Below are 21,494 nucleotides of genomic sequence, written 5' to 3' on the forward strand. Positions count from 1 at the left end.
TTTCCTGACCAAAACCTGGTGATTTTGTGAAATCATTTCATTTATAAATACCTAAAAATACTGCTCTAGTAGTACAAGGGTGTGGCTAAGAGCTATTTCTTTCTCCTGTTCTGATCAATGGTTGTTTTTTAGATGGCATTGTTTTTGAAAGTTTTTTTAAATTTTTTAAGTTTGGCTGAACTGAATGGTTAATATTTTCAGGGACTAGAAATGGCAATAATCAATCTGACAAAATTCAGCAAAAATTACAGCTGTTCAGTTTTGAATAAATGTTATGCTCTATAATTTGTTCCAGTCAGTGATAGTTGAAGCACACCTCGTGGTTTTAGTCCATACAAGGACACAGCTGAATTCAAGAGACAAGGTGAGAGTTGATAGCAAGGCAGTAACTACCAAGTTTGGCATTAAGAGTTCCTCAAGGTAGCAAACATCATAAATGACCTTACCTGCAAGATAAGTAGTGAGGATACTCAATAATGATTGTTCAGTATTCAGTACTATGTGACGTTTCACATTCTGTGTCCATATGCAACAAGATCTAGGCAGCATACAGGCTTGGATTGATAAATGATAATTCATCATGATGAATTCATGCCACACGGATACCAGGCAATGACCACCTCCAATAAGAAGGAATCTAGCATTCACTTGATGGCATTGCTATCACTGAAACCTCCAGCAAAGACATCTTTGGAATTCTCATCTGTTTATGAGAAACTGAACTGTATTAGCCACATTGCAAGTACAAGAGCGCTTTGAGGTTGATTTTCTTTCTCAAGTAACTCATATACTGACTCCCCAAAGCATGAATACTCTCTCAACATGCTCAATACCATCAAGATAAAACAGCACACTTGAATAACACCCCATCTACCACCTTAAACAGCACAAAAAACATAGAATCCCTACAGTGTGGAAACAGGCCATTCAGCCCAACAGGCCTATATCAACCCTTCGAACAACATCCCACCCAGACCCATCCCCCTACTTATCCCCATACCCTGCATTTTCTGTGGCTAACCCACCTAGCCTACACATCCCTGAACACTATGCGGGCCGTTTAGCATGGCCAGTTCACCTAACTTGCATATCTTTGGACTGTGGGAGGAAACCAGAGCACTGGCGGAAACCTGCACAGACACAGGAAGAATGTGCAAACTTGACACAGACAGTTGCCTGGTCCATGGCACTTTGAGACAGCAATACTAACCATTGAGCCACTGTGCTGCCCAATACTTCTACTGCTGATGCAGAATGGCAGTAAAGTGTACTATATGTGAAATATACTACAGCAACTCTCCACTCTTCCTTTAATACCAATTCCCAGGTCCATGAATTTTTCCATCTCGAAGGATAGGGTTATTAGATGTATGGGAACACTGCCAGTTGCTAATTCCCTGCCAAGTATCTCACTACCCTGACTTGGAATTATATCAACATTCTGTTACTGACTCTGGATGAGAAACCTGGAACTCCTTTCCTATCATGGCCTAAACCTAATGGACTACAACATTTCATGAAGTCAGTCGTCACCACCATCTGAAGGGCAATTAGTCAAATTACAATCAATCCCAGTTACCTCAGGAAAAAGGTGCAAGTTAAAGCTAACTGCTTTGTCAGTGCAATTGGTGAGCAGTAGTACAAGTGTCATTTTATAACCCCAATCTTCTGAGTAGTAGTGATGATGGTCAGATTGCCGTAGAGTGCTTAAGTTCTCTGACCATTCCACAACGAAATCTTCAGAGTGTGGTTTTCACAGTATAGTACAGCACAACATTCTTTGGGGAACTCCACTGACTCAAAGTGGATTGGAGGAAAGACAGGACATGCTCCCTTTAGTGACATTAGCTGCTGTATGGTAAGCTTGAAGATCCAGTGTTTGAATGGGTAGGTAGATGAGATGGGTAATGGAGAAGAGGAGGTAGGTCAATGAATAACTAGGTGGATAGAGAAGATGGAGACCTCTGTCAAGGAGTAGTGTAGATGGGTGAAGAGGTTATGTAGATATGTGTGTGAGACTGATAAGTGGGGAAGGGGGATAGTTGGGAAAGTGGGTAGTCAGGCCAAGGTGCTCACATGGTGCTCAATCCAATCAACCCAGTTGGATTGGATTGTGTAGGATCGGCAGACCAGTTAAGTTGTTGGAGGAGTAATAAGGCCGGGGGTAGTCAGGTTGGGGGAGGGTCAGGTTCATGATTGTTGGTGGTCAGTTTGTAGCTCTCCAGGTGTTTGACTAGGAATTAATCTGTCTCACACTGCCTGGCAAACTATTCGGGCGCTTCCTGGGTAACTATTTATGTAAGTATCATGGAATTGATCAGTCAGAGATATTCACAGAGGGTTTTGGGAGCGGAGAAGTTGCTCATTGGAAGTTTAAATTACCCAGGCAGTTTCCTCTAAGCTACATTGACATCGCCGCAATGACAATTTGTGATCATTGGCCACCTTTTGCTCTCATTCTTGGTGATCGCTCCAATCCTGTTCTCTCAATTCAGTTATCAGCATGAACTACATGCATTTGTGAAGGGCAGATATTTTGTTTGTAGTGTTTGTTGAAAGCAGTTGTTTGAAGACATTGTATGATTTGGACTGCACACAAATTGCGTACTTAACTACCATCCAACATCATTTGGGGAGAATAATCACTTTGGTGATACGGCGAGTCTTTCAGCCCTGTGACATATTGCTGATCATACATCATCACCTTCAGTATAGGAAAAATAAACATCATGGGAGTGAAAAACAGACATGGTTGTGGGTTAAAATTCAGCACGGTTAGAATTGTTTTGGATTTTTGAAGCAGTGAGCTTGTTGTACTTATTTATTTGCTTAATTGTTGAATCTCACTTGATACAGTCGTCAAGAGTGTCTTTTTTTCCTCTCTGTTAATTGTTGACACATATGCAGAACGTTGCTCATGAGGACTGGGAAGGATTTAAGTGGCAGAATTGCCTTTCAGCTTAGCTCAATTGTGAATTATTGATGCTGGGTCATCTGTTCAATCAGACCTAGATATTGCCCACTGAGTATGGATGCATATTTAGCTGCAAATGATGAATGTTTTCTTGATTATTGCCTTTCATTTTCTAATTTTTACTGGAAAAGTTGGTTTCTGCTTCCGTTTCTAAAATCATCTTGTTTGTACTAAAATTTCTTTGCCGAGGAAGAGAAGTTTTGAAAGCATTAAGTTCTAAAGGTTTTTTTTATGTCTGATCGTCTTGGATCATGATACACAGAACTGTGAAGAATCTTTTCTTTGGAACAAGTGTAATCTAATTAAGGCCCACTTACATGCCTTTTGATGATAAAACTTTTCTCTTGTATTTGACAGCTCTGGTTCCTGAAATTCTTGGTGAGGAGGGTTACAAGAAAAGTTGGCAACTAGTGTTGGAGTCTCTGCAAGATCCCATGATAAACAGGTTAGTTCAATATAGCAGTGATAATGGGAACTGCAGATGCTGGAGAATCCAAGATAACGAAATGTGAGGCTGGACGAACACAGCAGGCCCAGCAGCATCTCAATATAGCATCCTGGATTCAGTTTTCTGTGCAGTTGAGGGTCAGTATACAAAGGATTAAGTGCCAACTTGAAATGATTTGTAATGTTCCAGCCAACCTGTATACCTTGAGAGAAAATTTTGATTCAATGAGTTCCTTTTGAATACATTTATACTGTTGTTATACAAGAAAAATATGATTGAAGTATCTATAATTTAAGAGGAATAATTAAGAATTTCGCTTTGAGCGAACCCTCGTCTGACCTGTTTTGTCTGCCTAATTCTGCATTCTATGCAGTGCAACTCCCATGGCCTAAGATGTGGTGTGTAAGGCTGCTAAGCTTCCACTGAGGAAACTGGTGTGTTAGATGACCACAAGCAACACAGAACCTTGATAGCTCAAGTACAGACTGCAGCATTACAGAATGATTTCATACAGCGTGACACAATTTTCACTTCTTTTTCTTTGTCAGTGAGTCTGCATTTATGTGGCATCTTTTAATTGGCAGGCCTTCCCAGAGATCTTTATAGCTAATGAGTTTTCTTTGCAAAAACAGTGGTCCAATAAAAGGCAGGGTTCAGATTCATGGAGTTATAAAGAAACAGGATTATACTCAGCAACAACTGGGCAGTGTAGTGTTTAGCACTGCTGTCTGACTGTGACCTGGCAACAGGGACCTGGGTTCAATTCCAGCCTCAGGTGATGGTCTCGGTAGACTTTGCACTTTCTCACCATGTCTGCAGTGTTTCCTCTAGGTGCTCCAGTTTCCTCCCACAGTCCAAAGATGTGCAGGATACGTGGGATTGGCCGTGCTAAATTACCAGTAGTGTCCAAGCGGTGTACAATCCAGGTGGATTGGCCTTGGGAAATGCAGGGTCTCAGGAATCAGGTGAGGGAATGGGTCTGGGTGGGATGCTCTTTAGAGGATCAGCGTGACCTCAGTGCTTCCACACTAAAAGAATTGCTTGATTCTATGATTTTAATAAAGCAAGAAATAATGGACCCAGGTTTGACCTCTTTTATTGCCCTGGTTTTCAGTATGAATGAGGTAGCAACATAAAAATTGCCAGCTTCTCATCAGAAAACCACCTACTGTGATTTTTTTAACTGGCTACAAATTTGGAGGCAGCATTCCTGCAAGATGTAGACCAAGGTTCATGAGACAAAATGGGATCTTGAGAGAGTGTGAGCTGCACCTGCTCAGGATGGAAATTGACTCGACTGCCTTTATTAGAATGTTAAAAAAGAAATCAGAATAGTTCTAGGCAGTATTAGAACCCAGTCAGCTTCAAATTATATGAAATTTACTCCATATATAACTTGATACAAATGTTTGTAGTAACATTGTCTACCTTGCCAATTCTTGTCTGAGCACAAAAGCTGTATTCAATTTTTTTTTTATTTGAATCTGTATTCTTGGCTACAAGTTCATGTCATCAACAGTGTGGGAGGAGTTTCACAGAACTGGAAAATAAAAGTAAAAGCCTTGCTTTTAGCTGAGTCTTCGAAAGCCAAAGTGCAGAATGTATTTTTTAAAATAACTTTGAGCTTAATCAGACATTTTAAAAAATATATCTCATGGAGTGGCTTGTAAATTTTCGTTGGAAAAAAATCTAGACATAATTTGTGTGTGTCTTATATTTCTGGAAATGATGTGGGTAGAACTTAAATATTTGGTATGGTAAACATATTTTCTAGCTGCAGTCATCTGCTAGATTGCAATTAAATAGCGTCGATATACCCATATGTGAGATAATATTGCCTGATGTGGAATAGATTATTGATCCATTACTCTACTTTTTAGGGTTCTTTCAAATAAAATCAATAGGGAAATAGATCTAATCCACATTATTCTACCAAATCAGGTTAACTGTGCTTCAGTTTCTTTCATTTCCCCTTTATGTGCACCTGAAGTACATTAATTTCACCTGGAAATAAAAGTTTTGTTGTCTTTATTGTTTGTAGCCCTTTGTTAAATATGTCCAATGATGACTTGCATTTGACTTTAAAGAAAGCACAACAAGATGTCCAGGTTCAGTACGGCATCACTATATGTCATGTTTACTTGAGCAATGTGGCCTTTTGTTCCTTTGCCCCACTTATTTTGAGTCCCAACCTGCTTCACAATTTGTTCCAACCAATGTAAACCTTCAGTAGGGAATGGTTGAACCTTACATATGGTCGGACAGGAATCAGTTTTTGTGAATTGCATGTTCTGAGCAGAAATGCAAAACGGTGCAGTATATACTAACTCAGAATTCAAAGAGCAATGCTCAACAATTACTAATGCTTACTACTTGTTGCGGGTTCAACACTGACTGTGCATTGAAAATAGAACTTCTATCATTTTTGTAATCTCTAGCCGTAACTGTGATTTTCTCTTAGATTTCTACTCTGTAACCTTTCCTGAAATTATCCGTTTATCATTTTGCTAAATAAAATCTTTCTCTTTTGCCTTGCATCTACTTTTTGATGTACCTCAAACTTCCAGATTTGTTCTTTTGTCCAATCTCCCCAGTGCTGCCCAAACTGGAACCCAGTTCTACTGCCAGTCTTTGCGCTGTGTATTCATTTATCTAATATTATTTGCTATATGCCACTTTATATATGGTAATCATCGAGACATCATCACCTTCTGAGATTTTGGTTAATTTTATGTCTAACTTCTCATACTGTAGAATCTGTTCTGTAGAACCTGTTTCCCTGAGCTGCCTTCGTTGCTGCTTTACTCAGACCATGATGACAGGATCTGGCCGCCTCCCACTGAAAGTTCCACACCCATCCTGTGGCAAAACCCTACTAAGCGGCAGGCAACACAGCCTTTTTGATTCTTGCTCTTTGCTGCAGAAAACAATGTATATTAAAATGTATAGAAGCTTTGCCCCTCCCTGATGCATTGCTGAGCCTGTAGTTCAGCCTCTGGCTTGTAAACTCTGAGCCAAAGCTGTTTGAGCTGCAAATGCCTCGTGCAGATACATTTGCAGTAAACCACACTGGCTTCCAATGTTTTTGCAGTGGTAACATATCATGTCCTGCTAGTCTTAATAGGCTTTAATTAGCTACCTAATTTTTGTATTCACTGATTTTATTTTCCCTTTATTATCTGTCTTATTAATGCATCACCATTTGCTGTACTGTTTGAAAACTTAGGAATTGAATAGGCTTTATCCGCCTAACAGATACTCATTAAACAGCTGGTATCTTCTCTGGTAGTAGAGCATGAACCAATTGTTAGAAGGGGAGAAATTAAAACGAAAAGCAAGAGAGGCCCAAGTTTATGTCCCATTTGCTCCAGAGGTATGAAATAACATCTCTGAACAGGTTGATTAAAAAATACCTATCATTGTCCAACCCTGGATAAAAAGCATAATTTAGACCCCTAATTACAATTAAATAATAAATGTGGGGAACAAATAAAATTAGATATCTTGAATGAGATTAGGTCAACTGCTAACACTCTATTGAAAGTCATACTAATTACAGTATGCTGACAGTAATTCTTCATATATTTTGGTTCCTCGAAGAATGCAAAGAACTTGATTTATCTGTTGGGACTTTACAAGTTCTTGTGTTCTATGGAAATTATCGTTATAAATGAATAAGATTTGTTACTCACTGCTTAATTATTGCTCAGTTTTTTCTTATTTACTTCTAGATTCTTGACTGTGAAGCTTTTAAGATAGCCACTAGAATTGGGCAAGATGTGGGTGGTTGCACCGATTCCAGTTCTCAGTCCCTCCTTCCCTCCCCAAGATAGCTTAGTAGAAATTGAATGCTAAATCAAGTTGCACTGTGTTTTCATAGTGCAAAGTGCCTTCAAACTAAATATTGATACTAAGGAAGCCTGCTAATTACATCTGTTAGAGTAGAGAAATCTAACCAATTTGTGATACAGCATACTAGCATGTCTTTAGTTTATGTGCTTATCTACATGAGTGACTGCATGCATGTATATATAATGTGGTCAAATGCAAAGTCATTTTAAACTTGTTGGATATCATCCACAAGCCTTGGAAAGAAAGCCTACTGCCAATTAAATCTGTGTGTTGGACATCATTTACAGTAAATATTTGGCATGGTAGTCAAGTCTTCATTATTTCACTTATATTTTAATGGAAAATACTTCGTTTATTTTGGGCTGAAGCTAAAATTCAGTTGCATTCAAAGAACTGTCAAGATTTCATACACGTCTCCTGTCAATCTAACTGGACCATATGTTCCAAGTCTGCTTTTTGTTTCTAAACCTTTGAGGACTACGTTAGCATTCGCCTTTCATATCAAGAATAAATTGCATTTTTTTTCTATTTCCTCTGTAATCTTTAAATACATAACTATTTCAGGATTTCTGTTAATAATGCTGAATTTTATGTATACAGTTCAATGCCTGAGGAACCTTTCTCTTCAAATTCTAGGAAATTGTTATTTCCCTTTTACATTCAATTAGAATACTGTCATTTTACTTCTGGGTATCATATCAGAATGATTGAAAAGGAGTGTTGGATCCATTGAGGACCTTAAGTATTACATGTTGAGAAAGTATTCGTCTAGCCTTTGGACACTTTTGTTGTGTGGTCTTGGCAATTAACACCAAACGGTTACCATTATTGCGTTGTTCTATGTACCTGGGCCTAAGACTTGTTAGGGAAATGATGAGGAACTTCACAGTAAGCCTAAGCAGTCTTAATGTTGACATTGATTACAAAATATAGAAAAATACACCTTTGCGGAGACACCAGTCTCTAATACTGAAAACAACTTGAAACAAGCCCCAATGAAGGGGCTACCTTGCAAAAGCTTGTTTTTTCAAATAAACCTGTTGGAGTATAACTTGGTGTCATGTGACTCCTGACTTTATCCACCCCAGGCCAACATCAGCACCTCCATGTCATGACTATATGATTTGTGTCAGGTCTGCAGTTTGGATTTGCTGGATGATGTGTTAAAGATCTTTAAGACTGCCCACTTAGTTGGCAGTTACTACTGTATCTGTCTACCTATGATCAAAGGTTTTATGAGCAGAGTAGGCTATTTGGCCCCGTGAGTCTGCGCAACCATTCAATAAGTTCGTTGCTGATTTGATTACAACCTTCAACTTGACATTCCCATCTGCTTCTGGTAGCCTTTCATTCGCTTGCATCATAAGAATCTATCTACAGGTGCATAAAAAAAAATACAAAGGTTCTTGTTCTCAAAATGTGCTGGAAGCAGGTTTCACTCTGAGAGGTCGGCACAGCATTGTGGTATTGTGCTGTACTGTTCTATGTCCTGTGAGAGAAAAATAGTTGTCTTAATCTCTAACTTAAACAAGTGACTTTTCTTGAAAGTAGTGACTTCCTAGTTCTAGATCCTCCCATAACTCCTCGGGATCTTGTATATTTCAATTGAGTCACTGCTCACTCTTAGAACACACAGATCCCTCTAACCTCAGAGCCCTTCAATCTCCCACCATTTAGATTTTTCTTTATACTTTCTGCCCAAAAAGGTGATTTCACATTTTCCCCACGATATTCCATTTTCCAGGTCTTTGTCCATTCAAATAACCAATGTATATTTTCATAGCTTCCTTTACACCCTCTTCACAACTAACTTTTCTACCTATTCCTGTGTCATCAGTGAATTTTGCAATAATACCTGCAGTTCCTTCTTCAAAGTCATTTGTGTAAATTGTAAAATGTTGCGATCAGAGCACTGATCTTACTTGTGTTTATTAGCAAAGTAATTGAAGAGGCCGTCAACAGAACTATCAAGCGGTACTTGCAACAAAATAACCTGCTCACTAAAGCACAGTGAGGATTCTACCAAAACCACTGGCCTTCTGATCTCATTAACAGCCTCAATTCAAACATGGATTAAAGAGCTAAACTCCAGAGGTGAAGTGAGAGTGACTGCCTTTGACATTAAGGAAGCATTTGACTGTATATAGCAAAACTAATTGCTATACAAAGCCGACCTCTCAGAGTGAAACCTTGGACCTCTGCTTCCAGCACATTTTGAGAACAAGAATCTTTGTATTTTTTTTTATGCACCTGTAGATAGATTCTTATGATGCAAGCGAATGAAAGGCTACCCGAAGTAGATGGGAATGTCAATAGGAATTTGAGGGAAAAATGTCTACTGCTTAGATCAAATCTAGCACAATGGAAGATGGTTGCGCTTGGTGGAAATCAGTCATCTCAGCCCCGGAACATCACTGCAGTAGTTCCTCATGGTCCAAAGCCCAAATCTCTTCAGCTGCTTCATCAGTGACCCTCACTTCATTATAAGGTTGGTAGTGGGCATGTTAGCTGATGATTGGATGATGTTCAGCACCATTTGCAACTCCTCAGATACTGATGTAGTCTGTATTTATAAGCAGCTAGACCAGGACAACATCCAGACTTGGGTTAATAAGTCGCAAGTAACATTTGTGTCACACAAGCCCTAGGTGATTGCCATCTCCAAAAAGAGGGAATCTAACCATAGCCCCATTATATGCAATGTTACTCCTGTCACTAAATCACCACTGTCAATATCCAGAAACTGAACTGTACTGTCCGTGTAGACACGGTAGTTATAAGAGCTGTCTGATGCTAGAACATGTGACAAGTAACTCCTTTTCTGTCGTCTTCCTACTGCCATCATCATCTACAAGACACAGATCAGGAGTTTATTCAAATACTGTTCATGTATTTGGATGAGTAGCTCTAACAACACTAAAGAAGCTTGACACCATCCAAGACAAAGTGGCCTGCTTGATTGGCAACCCAAGCACCACCTTCAATATTTACTTCCTTCACCACTTACTCACAGTGGCAACAATATGCACCATCTGTAAGGTACCGTGAACTAACTCATTAAGGCTTCTCTGACAGCACCTTCCAGACCTATGACCTGAACCACCAGAAGGACAACGGCAACAGGTTTATGGAAACAATTCCACCTGCAAGTTCTCCTCCATTGTGGATAGTAGAAGGATATTGTAGGTTACAAAGTGACATAGATAAGCTGCAGAGCTGGGCTGAGAGGTGGCAAATGGAGTTTAATGCAGAAATGTGTGAGGTGATTCACTTTGCAAGGAGTAAGAGGAATACAGAGTACTGGGCTAATGGTAAGATTCTTGGTAGTGTGGATGTGCAGAAAGATCTCGGTGCCCACTTGCATAGATCCCTAAAAGTTGCCACTCTGGTTGATAAGGTTGTTAAGGTGTACGGTGTGTTAGGTTTTATTGGTAGAGGGATTAAGTTTCGGAGCCATGAGGCCTTGTTGCATCTGTACGAAACTCTGGTGCAGCTGCACCTGGAGTATTGCGTACAGTTCTGGTCGCTGCATTATAGGAAGGATGTGGAAGTATTGGAAAGGGTGCAGAGGAGATTTACCAGGATGTTGTCTGGTATGGAGGGAAGGTCTTATGAGGAAAGACTGATGGACTTGCTGTTTTCATTAGAGAGAAGAAGGTTAAGAGGCGACTTAATAGAGACACACGAGATGATCAGAGGATCAAATAAGGTGGACAGTGAGACCCTTTTGATGGCTAGCATGAGGGGACATAGCTTTAAATTGAGAGGTGATAGATGTAGGACAGATGTCAGAGGCAGGTTCTTTACTCAGAGAGTAGTAAGAGTGTGGAATGCCCTGCCTGCAACAGTAGTAGACTCGCCAACTTTAAGGGCATTTAAATGATCATTGGATAAACATATGGATAATAATGGAATAGTGTAGGTTAGATGGACTTCCGATTGGTTTCACGGGTCGGCGCAACATCAAGGGCCGAAGGGCCTGTACTGCGCTGTAATGTTCTATGTCCTGACTTGGAACTATAATTCTGATCTGAAATATAACACCTATCCTTCATTGTCATTAGTCAAAATCCTGGAGCTCCCGACCTAACAGTGTTGTGGAAGCCCCTGTATCCCAAGGACTGCAGCTATCAGGAAGGCAGCTCACCATCCATCTTATTCTCCATGTCACTTTAGGAATAGGCAATAATTGTTGGCCTTGTCAACAATTACCACATCCCATGAACAAATTCAGAAAAGCGACAAATTATCCTCTGATCACTCCTATGCACTGTCAACTTCTTTGTCAATGACAAATGCAGTTAAGTATATTTTTTAAAAAAACCCAAAGAACTGCAGATGCTGGAAAAACAAAAGCAGAAATTGTTGGAAAAGCTCAGCAGATCTGGCAGCATCTGTAGAGAGACAACAGAATTAAAGTTTTGTCTGCTGACCTTTCTTCAAACCACTGTGCTTTTTCTCGATTGATACTGCCTGACTTGCTGGGATTTTCCAGCACTTCCTGTTTTTGTTGCATAAGAATAGATCTCTGGCCCACTGTTTCTTTTGCAGGTTGTGTATAGGCAGGGATGAAGATGACAGTATTTTGTGGCCAGCGCTATGTTCTATTTTGTTATCTGGATTTAAGCCACCTTGACCTGATCATCTTAAGTAGTTCCCTGAAATAACAGATATACTGAAAAATATCGTAAGTACTAATATCATCAAAGGTAATCTGCGTTGGGGAAAATACTCCATGAGAGATATATTAATTGCAAGAAGATTGGGCGCTGTATGTTGACAGTTGCAGTTTAACAGATGTTCGCATTCCACGTTGCCAGTCGTATGAAATTAATAAGGCTGTGGAGCAGAAGCTTCCCATCAAGTTAATGCATCTTTCTGACTTAAATCTCCAAATTGCCTTGAGAAAAGAAAATCAAGACTTGTTTCAAAGGAGTGGTCATTGGGATAACATTAGATAACTTGGGTCCACAATGAGCATGATTATAACTTTGGCTGCCTGAGTAACTCCTTTGGGAAGGGGTATATAAGATTAGTTGCATCCAGTTTAGATTATCCAGACCAAGTGTAGTTTTAACACGCCAGCTTGAGATTTTGATGGAAGTTGGCTGGATGTTGACAGTTCTGCAGAAAGTGCAGACACTAGAGGCTCATGTGTTTCTACAGCTTATGTTTCAAGTTCTCTAGTTCCATTTTCATCTGCCTATACCCAGACACAATCTTATGCTGTTCAGTTCCATTTATGGATTGTTGTTGTCCTCGTGTACAGAATTTCAACATGTAGATTAGCAAAAATTCTACTGTACAAGGTTGGAGCCAGTTATATTTCAGAATTTGAAACTTATAAAAAAGCATTCACGGAAAACACTTGGATTGTACATGAACAGTTTTTAATTTCTTCACTATAACTACTTAAGGAACTATCAGGGTTTATAAACCAGTATATACTTGGGATTGAGTGATCCCTAACTTTGACGAAACAAAACTGTCTTACATTAACCAATTTGCGTATGCAAGTGGATACATGACACGCTCCAAATGTTATATGCGCAAGCTATTGAGTGAATGAATTTTTTCTTGTCAAATCACCAAAGGAGACAGACTATACATTCATAAATTCACAGATCTTTAATAATGTCATGATCAGAATTGGCATTTAAACTTGGACATTGTATTTGCAATTATTTAGTAGATATGGTTAAATGGTATAATAAACAGACTACTAACTGGCTTCCCATTTCATTACATTAGACGTATGACTTGGTGTGGTTAGTTCATAATTTAACTGTTGGGTCGATAACAAGTTAATAGCATTAAATAGCTGTTCCAATAAAGTCTATCAACTTGTAATTAACAATTTTCCAGAATTTATACAGCCTCGGCCTCACAAGTTTGCAGCTGAACTAGTTGCTGAACTTCCTTCTGGGATAATAGTATTAATCTTTTTTGTTGCCAGATCTTGCCTTGCCCATGGCAGGTGAAATTCCTCTCTGATCCATTGCATTAGGTAAATTGATTTCCTTCACTGGCAATTCCATCACATTAGCTGGATTAATTTTCGGTTCCCATAATTTAAAGGAAAAGCACATTATGAATTTACTTCTTTACACTCTTTCTCTACTGTGTTGGAGGATAAAGGGTGATTATCCAGATGCACATTTTTCATTTTTTTTAAGAAGTACACTCTTCGACTTTCAAGGAGCTCTATGTAAATAAAACTAGTTTAAATCTCTGATACAACTTCCACTACTAATAAACTCTATTAGTGCTGCTAGTAGAAAAATTACAACAAAAGCTTCTGTTTTGTCACTAAATACAATTCAATACATCCTAAATTTTCAAATTTAAATTTTATTGTCTTTTCTAAGGGACACATGTTTGAAAACTTGTCTGATTTTGGTGTCGAGTATTGATATCCCAGTTAATTCAGCTTACTGAAACATTGGTATCCATTAATACATGGCTCTGATTTTACTCCACTAAATTCCCAAATCTTCCTTCAGCAAAGGCCTTGCACAATTTCAGATAAAGAGTAATTTAGATCTCTTAACAAGTTGCTGTGGAGTTGTTACCTTGACGTATGTCTAGAAATCGTCAGAAACACTTTGTCTAAAGAAGCCTTCAGGATTCTGTTGTATGTTGACTCTGTTTTCAGGGCAGAATTAGTCTATTCTTAGGACATCTTTCCTACACATTACAGAGTTCTCCTAGGGATTGCATTAATTTAAGAAATTATTTTTCTCCTTTAGTTTTCCCAGTCAGGTACGTTTTGGGGAAATAGCGCACTCTTTCTGAAGAGTGTCACTAAAGGTTGAAGTGAGTGGGTGATATTGTAATACTGGTCTTATAATCCACTTCAAGCTCATGTAAGGTAAATCAGAGTATTTTATAAACAGTGAAAAATAAGGAGCTGTGGAAGAACCCTTGGCAACTGATTTTGAAAATCTGAGCAATAAGAAAGGCCAATGGAATATTGATCTTTATCTCAAACAGGTTGAAGTACAAAGGAAAGAAAGTCGTGTTTTAGCTTTAGTCAGCACTGGGCACTGCCCCTCAGGAATGATACACTGCAGGTTCATGTGAAAGATGCATAAACTCCAAGGATTGTGTTAGGAAGTGGACTGCATAAGCTTGGCTTATATTCTTAAGTGAAGAAGGTGGAAGAGTAATCAAGCTAGCTGTATGAAATGATGAAAGGATTCAGTTGCATAGATAGAGACACTGCCAACTCTGGAAGGTCCATCCAGAGCAAAGCCTATTCTTAAAGTGCAAGTATGCAATTCAAGTGTAAAATCAGATTGTAGTTCTTCATGTCAAGTTCAGTTCTGAAGCTTTCTTTCCTAAAAGACTGTAGGAGGAGGACCAATTGAGACTCAGTCTTACGTAACTCAAAGACATTTAATATTGGCATGATCAGGAGAACAAAGGGGGCTTATTAGTATGAGGTGCAGATCAATCGTGAAATAATTTAAGACCAACGAAGCAGGCATAAAAGCTGAAAAACATAATTCTGCTTGAATTTTCTTTCAACTATATTTGTCTTCATTTCTTTTTTGTTATCAATTCTGAATACTTTTTATTATTAGTGAGTGACAATAATTGGGAGGATTTCAGCATTACAATCTATGGAGGACCAAAGAAACACTGTGATCCCAGTGCAAAATTCCATGTTCATTAGATATTTGGTGATAGGGCTTATTTGAAAGATTTACAACCCAAATGATTATACAACCATTTTAATGGACAAACTGCCATGTGTCTGCCACACCTGGATCCCCATTACATGAGGTTCTGTGTCAACAGCACTAAGCCATAATATTTATGACGATAACTCCTGTGAGAATGTCTAATTTCCTTTACAATCTTTTGCATTATAGCAGTATCTGTATTAGTATGAAACCTCCTTTTTATGTTGCAGACATCTGGTCTACTGCATCTGGGATCTACTGCTAGAGTTCCTGATCCCAGAAGCTTCCAGTGAGGAATTTCAAAAGTCTTTGCTTTCCTGTGCTTCTGGCAGTTCTGAGAAGTTACTGGGCTGAGGTAAGTATCTTCTCATTGGCATTTTCTTTATGGAATTGAAATTGTGATGCATCACATCCATGTAGGAACACACACCTTCATGAAAGCCCTAAGATGGAATTTCTTCACTTCTCCTGTAAGAGAGAGCATCCATGAGATCTGATAACACCACTTCTAGCTATTAGAATAGTCTTGTGAATCAAAATGAGTATCTAATGAATCTATTTATCTGTAATGTCACTGAACACGGCAGTAGTTGCTTGAAAGAAGGCTGGTTGACTTATGATCCAAAGTTTTTCCCCATTGTTTAATGACCCCCATGCAAACAGGTTTCTATTCAAAATTTCGTTGAGTAAAATTACTTTAGTTTGAAGACTACTAAATAATGAACATAAATGGTCTTTTTTTTCAGGAATTGTTGAATTTTGTTTAATTATTAGCAGTTGTAAAACGGCCTGAACAAATTTAGCCTTTTTTCTCAAACAGGTCAAGAAGTAATCGCCATGCAGTGACTGAATACAAAGGAAATGTGTCACAAAAGTATCATATAGACATCACTACCAGAGATCAGATAAAACAAAGTATAACAACATATTTTTGCACTACAGTGTGCAAGAAAACATCCTATCTTAATTTTGTACATGTCATCTTCAGATACGTAATAAAATGACTGCATATAATAATAGACTATTTATTGGAAGTCTGTAATGCATGATCAGACATCATCTTGCGCTGCTTTGACCTTTGTTCATCAGATATGATCTGAAGTTGTTAATATAAGGTGTACTGGCCATCTTGAGTAGAGAGTAGGTGTTTTTGAGCAGATGTACAAAGAAATTCAAAATGATTAGAATGTTGAATATTGCAGTAAAATGAGACACAGCTCTCCTGCAAACGTGAGTTTTAAAAAGGTCTGGATTCATTCAATGTTTTAAAAGCCTTTGACAAAACTTTCTGCAACAATCTTCTAAACCTTCCACCTAACAAGTCAACCACATTTATACCTTTTGCTGCTTTTATTATGGCTGTGCCAACAAGGCCAATCTCCACAACTGCACTAATTAACACTATTTATTCATCTGTATCTAAAATAGAGATACAAGCACTGAATGGCACAATGTGAATTTATTACTTAGCACTTAAGAGTGTTGCAAGGGCTGGAGATTTGTCAGACTTATTCCAGCTGTGATTACATGAGAGTTCCACAGACATACCATGGGAATTTGTTTATGTTGTTAAGTGGAGAATCCATTGTATTTTAAGCAGAGTAACCGCATGGAAAGGGAGTAGGTCTGATAAATTTTCTGGCCAAGCCACTGAAGATCTAAAGCTGCACTCCATCCTCATTATAACTTGGTGCCTGATAACTGTGCATTTCAGTGATGAATTTGCTATAATATGGCTTTAAATGATTTAAATTTAAATTTAAACAAGATATCAAAATCAAGTTCCAATTTGTTTTCGCTGGGAGATGGTTGGAATGAAAGCTTTACTTACAGCAGCCTTGTTTCAATGCTACATAATTTCTTTGTTGAACCACATGAACATTTTGCACATTTCATGTTTAAATATAGAAGCTGAAGTTCTAGGTGTGTGTTTTATATTGCTTGGAGTATACCTCCTGAAGTATTAAGGACTGTGTGTTGTTGATCATGATAGTACTTTGGCTGAAAACTAATCAGTCATTTTAAGTAATATATGAAGATGTGCTGCTGTTTACTCATTGCACCAAAATTGATATTCTCCATAATAGATGATGACATTTGTTTTGTATGTGTGTGTATTATATGTAGATTTTATGTGTACAACAGGCTGGATTGACTGGTTGATCTTGTCTCGCCTTTTCAGTTCTTCATATGCCCATCTGCTGTAGCAGTCAAAATGAATGTTGCTTATTTTATTAACTAGTTATTTAAAAATGTGAATAAACTTGAAGTTGGAAAAAGGTACCTTAATTAAATTCTGTGTTAGATTTTAGAAGTTGCCTTTGTAGCCCAACAAACTATGTTCTCTTATGAAAAATAGTGCCTATCATCCAATCATAAATAAAATATTCATCCGCAGTCTCCTCTTTATTAATTATTCCCTATATCAGCTCATTTTCTTGAAATTAACTGTCTTCAACATGTTAAGTATCAAGTCTCAAGGTAATTGTGTCAAAAACAGCGAGTTTCAAATATGCAGAAATGTGTTCTCCAAGTTCTGGAAACTTCAAAGTATTTCTTGGCTCTCCCTTATTAAAAGAAAAAAAAACCTTTACTTCTTCCATATGTGTTAAAACCCAGATACTCAAAATTGAGACTCATACACTCAAAAATCCATGCTATTAAGAGCAGCAAATAACAACTGACTCCCTGTTTTCTACTATTCTCTCACCTGATCCTTTTCTTGTCCTAAATTCCATCTGTTTCGGTCCATTGTTCTGCCCAAGCGTTAGCCTCGGCTCTGTACGTTTCCTGAGTTGGAACATTGATTATTGTTAAAATGCTGCTCTCTGGTCTAAACCAATCCCTCAAAGAGCAATATTCCTCCAAGCCCAAAGGGTGTAAGTGGTTTTATGACTTCACGTATGGAGTACACAAAGCTTATTTCAATGACGGAAGTTTTATTTCTGTGATCAATACAGCATTTTTTGCTTAAAATGGGCATCATTTTGACCAAGTCATATGTTTAATTGCCTGATGTTTCATTCTTCCAACACGTTATTCTTGCAAAGAATATTAAATTCCAAGGCAGAACTAAAGCTTGAAACATTAAAGCCCACAGCGAAAGGCTTCAAAATGTTGTTTTCTGTTAAGAGAATAGGTTAAACAGAATTGTATTCATATTTAAGGAGGAGGAAATTTGTTCAGATATCATGTTTGATATAAATATAATTTGATGAACTATATCTATATTGTTGTAGTGCATTGTATTTGGTGAAAAGCAAAGGCCCTTTACAGTGCATCTGATTGACACTTTTCTGGTTGAGCATTAGGGAACTCCATACTGGCAGATGTACGTGGTGTTTTTGAAAGCACTGATGTTTCACCAAAGTGACACTTCAGTTAGACGTCTCTGTTATCTGCCAGAATAATGTCAGGTAACCATGGATCTGTTGTATGTTTGCATAAATAGTGTATGTTTGACTGTAACTGTACTTTGTTGTCTGAAACGTTTAAGCGCTCACTGAGAGATCCGAGTTGTAAAATGCAATATTGCTGTTTCTAAGAATTGTGAACTTGCCAAACATAAAACATAGTTGACTTCTTAACGTTAAATTAATGGGGTCTGTTTTAACTGCTCCTGCTTGGAGCGAAACTGACAACAGCAGATTCGATGCACAATTTACAACCTTCCCGTTGAAGTCAATAGGAAGGAAAATGAAGCAGAATGTAAAACAGGTGGTAAGGCCATTGTCACCCACTTCCCACTCAGTAAGAACAGTTAAAATTGATCTCAAAATCTTTTTTGCTCAAAATCTGAGTACTTCCATGATTTATAACACCTAACTGTCTGTAGAGGTATGTATGGAGGATTCTGCAGTAGAATTTTGTAAAATATGATGTATATTGTGCATTAAAATTCTATAGAATAAAAATAAGTTCTGATCTTTATTTCCTTTATATTTTCTAATCAAATCATTGTGAGCACTATCACTGATAGTGGCCTTGAATTTTGTTGTTGGGACGAGGATGCAGAGTTAGAAGAAAGCGTGGCTCCCTAACAGCCCCCCCCCCCCCCCCCCCCCCACACACACACACACACACACACACACACACACACACACACACAGAAATGTTCACCTGTATTTTTGATTTTTAGTTATGAGGGCTGGGAGGGCAGGCTGGTTTGGGGGGGTCAGGCCAAGTGACCAAGGAAGAACCTAAGAAGCTGCCTGATTCCTGAAGCACGCTGGTGGGAATGCCTGCCTGGCATCTCTGGCATTGAATTTGTAATTTAACAGGAAAGATGTAGACAGTCTCATATCTTACACTCGTCCCCCTCACTCACTATACCCCATTTATACCAAACTATGCCCACGTACCCGCATCCCCTTGGCCCTTCATACCTCCATGACAATCTACCTATTTCCCATGGCCATTACATGTCAAATGCACCCAACCATCTTCTTTCTAGACCTGTGCTAACTCAGTGTCATTTTATACCTCTCATTTATTCTCTTTTGCCTTTCCTTCTGCATACCAACTCACATTACAAAGGATGGGAATTAAGAACAGCTTCTTCTCTGCTGTTATCAAACATCTGATTGGACCTCTCAAATTTTAAATTTAAACATTGGTCTCACTCTTTGTGCACCTTGTCTTTGGCCATAACATAGAGCAAAAACACGGTTCCGTTACCCTAATGCACTTTGTATGGTATTATCTGCCTGTGCTGCATGCAAAACAAAACTTCACTGTACGCAGATACATGTAACAATAATAATTCAAACCAAATAATAATAAATCAAATCAGGAAGGCTTCCCAATATAATATAATGTTACTCGCCTTTTGGAGACGATACTATTGGGGATTTAAAAAACACTCATTGACACACAAAAGGCAGCACTTGCTGACATTGAGGATCAAGCACATTAGCGCTGATATCTCAAATATACTTCAAAAAGAGTGATAAGTAAATAATGACAGCTTTAGTGAATGTACATCAGCTGAGAGAAGTAAAGTTAAACAAAATAGAACATTTATTTTTGAAAAATTTGGCTTAATATTTGCATGTATGCTTGCCATGGCCAATAATTTGTGGAGTACTGCACACTCGATAATCATCATTGGAGAGTTGGTGTCAGCAAACTTATGATACAAAAAATACCCACTGTGTTGAAATTGTTTCAACTGATCCTTTATGTAAACAAATTTATCAAATGCATAAAAACTTATTTCAACCAAAATTTCATTCAGTGAGCTGTTGGAGCTGCCCATCACTGTGAAAATCACAGTTTGTGAAAACGAAAGTTTATGAAATCTCACTCATCACAAATCCTATAATGGTTTTATTTGGCCAGGCTGTCTGAAATACCTACTCAGTTATTTTAGTCCCAATTTGGTAGACAGCAGGACAGCAGCTTTGCTAGTTCCAAAGAGTTTATACACTTTTTGCACGTAAGCATGTATTTTAGAATCCCAAAAAGTGCCTTACCTTCGCTTCGGTGTCTTGAATCCATATCCTAAAGGAAGCCATCCCTCAGATGCCCCCCCCCCCGAGAAAAACACCCCTAATTCATAAAAATGCATTTTGACTGTTGTAGATATGAGACTTGCTGACACTCAACAGAATGAGATTTGTTGACAGGGCATAACAAATTGGAGAGTTCCAAGGGCTTTATGCACCTTTTAAACACTATCTTCTTCATGGCTCTCCCAAAACGTATGACCTCCCCCTCCACCCCAACTCTGAAGGGATGCTGGACACCCCTTACTCCTAAGTTGTCCTGAGACTATATCCACCTCAATTCTTTAAAGGGGTACCTGGCTACCTGAAAAAAAATGGACTGAGAATAGATTAGGCCTTACCTGGCCTAATCTCTCCATTCCAGCCATGAAAGACTTCAAAATCTGATTTCAGTCAGCTAGTCACTCAAGTAGTCATCTGCCTCTGGACGCAATGTATACCTGAACAACAGCGTCTCAACCCTGCAATGGGTCAGGTGCCAGAGGGTTTAGGATTACCAACTTCTTTAATTATTTTTGCCAAGGCAGTGATACCATTTGGGCTAAGACTATGAATGCATCTACCTTTCACACTTCTGTAATGCTTCAAGGCTTCTGCCAAAAGGTAGCTTCTGTTTAGGGACAGTAAACTTGTAGCATAAGAATTAATCAAGAAATGGGATATAGCACTAATTCTTTCATTCATGAATTATTAAGTCTCAGGGTTTAAACAGGTTCAATACTAGAGAAAATAATTGCAAATTTTCAATAAGAGCATCAGAGGTGTTTTGCATAGAAACTTCATAAGATGAAATGAGCATTATGTTACTACTTCAGATGATGTGAAGAAATGCTAGAAAGCAACATTGTATCCTAGTTTCAAGCATTCCACTTTAGTTCCTGGCAATGTATTTTATGTCTGATTTTAGACGTTCTAAAACAGTAACCAAAATTGTGCATTCAGTCATTAGGTGTTTAGATGTCGAATTTTTAAATGCTAGACAACCATTAAGCCTAACTTGGCAACAAATTATAATGGGCTAACCT

At 38.3% G+C, this 21,494-nt stretch overlaps 1 protein-coding gene across 1 annotated transcript in view; it reads left to right on the forward strand.

Annotated features, from left to right (window-relative positions):
* Positions 1-18,844, forward strand: part of snx19b (sorting nexin 19b) — a 167,285-nt gene extending 148,441 nt beyond the window's left edge. The window contains exons 10-12 of the mRNA XM_059638914.1: positions 3,332-3,419; positions 15,193-15,317; positions 15,783-18,844. Of these exons, the coding sequence (XP_059494897.1) occupies positions 3,332-3,419; positions 15,193-15,316 (212 nt within the window). The 3' untranslated portion in view covers position 15,317; positions 15,783-18,844. The remainder of the gene's footprint in view (positions 1-3,331; positions 3,420-15,192; positions 15,318-15,782) is intronic.
* Positions 18,845-21,494: the final 2,650 nt, after the last annotated feature.

This window comes from Stegostoma tigrinum, chromosome 32 (assembly GCF_030684315.1).
Source record: "Stegostoma tigrinum isolate sSteTig4 chromosome 32, sSteTig4.hap1, whole genome shotgun sequence".
NCBI classification, from domain to species: Eukaryota; Metazoa; Chordata; class Chondrichthyes; order Orectolobiformes; family Stegostomatidae; genus Stegostoma; species Stegostoma tigrinum.